Raw genomic sequence first — 6,000 nt, 5'->3', positions numbered from 1 at the left:
ACGCGCGCTCCCGGGGCCAGCGGAGCGGGAGTGGGGGGGATGAGTTGGAGAGACAGTCAGACGGGCTCCAGCTCCGGCTCCTCCTCCCGCCTGCTCGGGCGCCTGGCGACTCCTCCCACCCTGCTCCCGCCTCCCGGCTCGTCGGGCCAATGGACCGGGTGGGCAGGAGCGAGGGGCGGGGCGGGGCGCGCGATCTGCGCGCAGGTGCCGCCCGGCGCCCGGCCCGCCCGTTCCGCCGCCGCCGCCGCCGCCGCCGCTGCTGCTACAGCCGCTACCGCCGTCGTGCGTGCTGCTCGGCGGAGGGGCCGGGCCTACGCTTTCTCCTCCTTCCTCCCCTCCTCTCGCTGCCGGTAGTACCCGTCTACCCTGCCGTTGGGACCCCGTGTCATCGCCCGCCCCGAGCACGGTGAGTCCCTCAGCGAGCCCGCGGGTGCCCTCTCCGCCGAGTCTTCGGCGCCCCAGCTCGTGGCCCTGAGGCCGGTGTGAGGCCAGGGCCGGGTGGCCGGGTGGCCGGGATGGGCGAGGGCAGCGGGAAACGTGTGCTGTGTGGATGAATGAGGCGCTCTTGGACTAGGCCGCGCGTCCCGAGAGCGGCCCACGCCTCCGCCCGGCACACTGGGGAAAGCCTTCTTGAGAGGCCGGATGGCCAGTGGCCCAGTCCACGGGGGTAGATGTTGGGTGGAGGCCCGCTTTGGCTGGGCTGCCGGCCACCCCTCGGTAGGAGGCCAGAGGACTGGAGAGGCTCTGCTCTTGCAGAGGCCTGGGCTTTGAAGCTGGGAACAGGTGTGAGTTAAGACCCCGAGAAGGGAGGTCCCTGGCCCTAGGGGTCAGAGATCAAGAGGCTGGATGGAATACCACTTGTGAGCAGGGCGTCAGTGTGGCCGCTGGAGGTTCAGCAGGCTCCAGAAGACAGGGACAGTTTTAGTTCCTAGTTTGTAGAACGTGAGGTTAGTAGTCCTCATGAGTTCAGCTTGCAGTAGTAAAGTGGGATTAATTCTGCACGGAGGAACTTGGAGCCAGATTAGCAGGGACCTAGAAAGTTTCAGTTTGTAAATAAAAAGAGTTAGTGGATTCATTTAGAACTAGAAATAACCAGAGCGTAGATTCTGGAGGTTGCTTATGAGGACCCTTGAGTCGTATCTACAGTGCCAAAGGTGGGAGAGACGTGGTCGCCAAGACTCTGATACTGGTGTGTGCTCATCCGTGTGAAAATGGTGCTTGTGGGGAAAATGGGAAAGAATGGGTTCCAGGTACGAGGAGTGGTTTGGGGGGAGGTGACTTGGTTGCAGGTTGTACTAGAATGGATTTTCTTTGACTCTCTTTTCTCTATTCCTGCTTCTGAATGCTTTCATTCTTGTGACCTTATATCGGGTTAAGAAGAAAGAATTTTGTGAACAATATGGATGGAAGATTGGCAGCTAAATTTTATTTTTGATTTATGGTGTCACATATTTTTAGATTAATCTTTCTGGGACTTCTTAGGAGTGACTGCTTTGACAACTATCAGAATCAGACCTGTTTCTAGAACTTTTAAAATACTTTTTAAAAAATAAAGTGGATTTAGCTCTGTGTCAGTTTTGGATTGGTATATACAGTATGTTTTATTTTAAATCTGTTATTCAGTAATATCTTTTGTGTGATGAAATGTTTTTGGTTAATGGGGATAGTAAAAGATTTTGTTTATATGTATGTTTTGACCTTTCAGATGCCCCCCAAAAAAGGAGGTGATGGAATTAAACCACCCCCAATCATTGGAAGATTTGGAACCTCCTTGAAAATTGGTATTGTTGGATTGCCAAATGTTGGGTAGGTGAATGTTGTTGGGCTTTACTCTTGTTCATCTTGTAAATATTTTGGGTCTTGTTGTAGAAATGGGAACTTATGTGGTAATTAAAACTTAAATTGCAAAGAGGCTGGGAAGCTGGAATATTAATGTTGCAAAACAAGGTTTTCATTTGGGTGTATTTTATTTTTGGCTTTCTATACAGATACTGTGTTCAAACTTGAATTACTTATGTTTGTTTCCCTACACTAGAAGAAGAAGCAATGAGAGTTGAAACATCAAGTTTTAGATCATCTCTGTTTGCTTGAAACACTGTTGGGAGACACTCTATTGAATTTAAGTGGAATTGAAGTAGTTTAAATTTGATTTTGATGCTTGCTGGTATGTAAGGTACCTACCTAGGCTGACTGCCAGAGGCCATTATAGTAGGATAATTTAAGAAGTAGTTCTAAAAGCCCCACTATAAAGTTGATTAATTTTTACTGGAGAAAGAGGTAACAGGTTTGAGTTTAATGTTGGAAGTTGCTAGATAAAAGGGTATCTATTATAAAGTGGCTAAATCTGAAAGTTACAGGAGCAAAACTTTGAGTTTTATAGTGTTTAAATTTTTTTTTTTCAACGTTTATTTATTTTTGGGATAGAGAGAGACAGAGCATGAACGGGGGAGGGGCAGAGAGAGAGGGAGACACAGAATCGGAAACAGGCTCCAGGCTCTAGGCTCTGAGCCATCAGCCCAGAGCCTGACGCGGGGCTCGAACTCATGGACCGCGAGATCGTGACCTGGCTGAAGTCGGACGCTTAACCGACTGCGCCACCCAGGCGCCCCTTTTTTTTTTATAAATTTTTTTTTTCAACGTTTATTTAGAGTTTTATAGTGTTTAAAGTTGAAACCAATCATTCATTTGCAAATAAGGCAGCGGTAGGAAATATATGTGGAGTTTATCATATAACCTGTACACATGCAATTTGAATTTTTTTTAAGGTTTATTTATTTTTTGAGAGACAGAGCACGTGTGGGGGAGGGGCAGAGAGAGAGGGAGTCACAGATTCCAAAGCAGACTCCAGGCTCTGAGCTGTCAGCACAGAACTCCACCACGGGGCTCAAACCCATGAACCGGGATCATGACCTGAGCCAAAGTCAGATGCCCAACCGACTAGCTACTGAGGTACCCCTGGATGTTCAGTTTACTTTTTTCATTATTTGTCCTATTTTTGTTTAATGTTTATTTTGAGAGAGAGTGTGCGTGCGAGTGGGGGAGTGGGAGAGAGAGAGGGAGAGAGAGAATCCCAAGCAGGCTCTGTGCTGACAGCCCAGAGCCTGATGGGGGGCTGGATCTCACAAACTGGGAGATCATGACTGGAGCCGATACCAAGAGTTGAACGCTCAGCTGACTGAGCCACCCAGACACCCCTGTCCTTCTATTTTAATACCTTTTACTAATCTTAAAATATAAAATGTCTCAAAACTAGTGAGGGTGGACTAATGGTAACAGATCCAGTATGGATTTAAAAAAAAAAATTTTTTTTTTAATGTTTATTTGTGAGACACACAAACACACACACACACACACACACACACACACACACACACACACACACACACACACACAGTGTGTGAGGGAGGAGGGGCAGAGAGAGAAGAGCAGACGGAATTGGAAGCAGGCTCCAGGCTCTAAGCTCTGAGCTGTCAGCACAGAGCCTGATGCAGGGCTTGAACTCATGGACCATGAGGTCATGACTGAAGCGAAGTTAGAAACTTAACTGACTGAACCATCCAGGCGCCCCTCAGATCCAGTATGAGTTTATTAAGGTGAATGAATATATTTTGGCATGTGCTTTAGGCTTTTCGATTGGTGGCAAGTAGGACAACCATAGTTCTTTCATGTGTTCCTTGGAGCCCCTGTGCTAGAGATTTTTTAATGAATGAAGCATGGTATGGCCAAGTAAGGCAGTTCTTAAATTCTTATAATGTAAAACATGAGCAAGTGTGGCTGTCCTAATTTCAGTCTTTCCTGGAGCTGGAGAGGTTTGCATTTTGAAGGGGTTTCCTGCTGTGATATAGGCTGCTTGCAAAGTAAGACTAAATAGAGAGTGGAAATGTAAGCAAAACAAATAATTAAGCAAAGTACTGTAGGGTGTTGTCAATAAACTTGAAAGCAAGATATGATCATTATGTTGTGAGCTTTATTTCACCGGTAATACAGTTTTTAGATATTAACATATCTTATTTTAAAATCATTGCAGTCAATGCAGCTTGGCTTTAAATGGGACTACTTTAAAAAAATGGGACTACTTTATTAAAAAAAAATTTTTTTTTTATCGTTTATGTATTTTTGAGACAGAGACAGAGCATGAACGGGGGAAGGGCAGAGAAAGAGGGAGACACAGAATTGGAAGCAGGCTCCAGGCTCTGAGCCATCAGCCCAGAGCCCGACGCGGGGCTCGAACTCGCGGACCGTGAGATCGTGACCTGAGCTGAAGTCGGACGCTTAACCGACTGAGCCACCCAGGCGCCCCTAAATGGGACTACTTTAAACTGAGACATGTTAAGAAGTGTTTTCTATGTAAATATTTTAGTATTGGAACATAATGTAATCAATGTATATGAAAATAACCTAAAAATATTTTATTATCCAGTATAAATGTGCTATTTATGCTTTTATTTTTTTTTTTTTGTAAATTTTTTTTTTCAACGTTTATTTATTTTTGGGACAGAGAGAGACAGAGCATGAACGGGGGAGGGGCAGAGAGAGAGGGAGACAGAATCGGAAACAGGCTCCAGGCTCCGAGCCATCAGCCCAGAGCCCGACACGGGGCTCGAACTCACGGACCGTGAGATGGTGACCTGGCTGAAGTCGGACGCTTAACCGACTGTGCCACCCAGGCGCCCCTATGCTTTTAAATTACATACCCACATCCCACTGTTATCCTACCTCCCCTGCCCCCCAGGTTTTATTGAGGTATGCTTTACAAATAGTGAAGTTTTCTCATTTTAATAATGTTCAGTTTGATTTTTGGCATTTGGGTTTGGGAGCACTCCTTTTTGTAGAGTGATTTTACATTATCTAACTATATCAGGGTTTTTTTTTTGTTTTTTGTTTTTTGTTTTTTTGTAAGATTACACAAGTTCTGGCTGTCTTAAGCAAGAAAAGAGACTTATTGGAAGGATAGAATTGAAGGACAAGCTGAGCAGACCTCAGGAAGAATGGGAACCAGGGTAACGCTGATAGAGATGGGTCCATGTGGAGCTCAGCCATATGAACTGAACTTCTGGTATTTCTTATGTCCTGCTGCCTCTGCAGTGATTCAGATTCCTGTATAAGGAAACTGACTGGACATGTCTACCTCTGGATAGGCCTATAAGAGAGAGATTGGGGAGGGGGGTAGTTCTTTAAAAGCTGACCTGCTGATCAAAAGTAAGGTCATTTGGTACCAAAACATCTAAAGAATGTCTTGATTTTTAGAGATCTGGACAAATAAGATTTTCTTCTTAGTATACATTAGGCTGATTACTTGGAAATTTAAAGGTAATATTTACAGCTGATAATAGCTGATTTTTATTGAACACTTACTGTATGACATTTATTCCGAGTGTCTTATATGCATTATTTAAATTAATCAGCTCTTTAATAACCCTTTGCCTCTGCCTATTAGAACTTGAATTTTGGGATGCCTGGGTGGCTTAGTTGGTTAAGCGTCTGACTTCGGCTCAGGGCATGAGCTCATGGATCCTCGGTTCAAGCCCCATGTCAGGCTCTGCTGACAGCTGGAGCCTGAGGCCAGTTTTGGATTCTGTGTCTCCCTCTCTCTCTGCCCCTCCCCTGCTCATGCTCTGTCTCTCTCTCAAATAAATAAACATTTTTAAAAAAAAGGACTTAAATTTTTTGAAGGTAAGGGTTATATTGTTCTTGTTTATTGTTATATTTCTAGCACTTAGGCTGGGTATTAGGAATTTATTAGGCATTCAGTAATTATTTGTCAATTGGTAGTTTTTTTCCCCCTTGATGTAGTGTGTAGGCCTAATGATAAGGACACATGTTTTAATGGCTGCTTTTAATGAAGTAGAAAGAATACCAAACCATGATATGAAGATTTGGTTTCTAGATTTGTTTTGCCTCTCTCCCCCCCATTTTTTTTAACCTCACTAAGCCTTTGTAAATTAGCTCCTCTTGGGCCAGGGTATTATTGCGGGTGTGTGTGTGTGTATATGTGTGTGT

General features: G+C 45.0%; 1 protein-coding gene across 1 annotated transcript in view; it reads left to right on the top strand.

Moving 5' to 3' along the window:
* Positions 1-219: 219 nt before the first annotated feature.
* Positions 220-6,000, top strand: part of OLA1 (Obg like ATPase 1) — a 173,707-nt gene continuing 167,926 nt past the window's right edge. The window contains exons 1-2 of the mRNA XM_040475418.1: positions 220-406; positions 1,706-1,806. Coding sequence (XP_040331352.1) covers positions 1,706-1,806 — 101 coding nt within the window. The 5' untranslated portion in view covers positions 220-406. The remainder of the gene's footprint in view (positions 407-1,705; positions 1,807-6,000) is intronic.

This window comes from Herpailurus yagouaroundi, unplaced genomic scaffold (assembly GCF_014898765.1).
Source record: "Herpailurus yagouaroundi ecotype Mexico unplaced genomic scaffold, PumYag 140, whole genome shotgun sequence".
In the NCBI taxonomy this organism is placed as follows: Eukaryota; Metazoa; Chordata; class Mammalia; order Carnivora; family Felidae; genus Herpailurus; species Herpailurus yagouaroundi.
The sequence above is the reverse complement of the archived record's forward strand: the minus strand, read 5'-3'. Positions and strand labels throughout refer to the sequence as shown.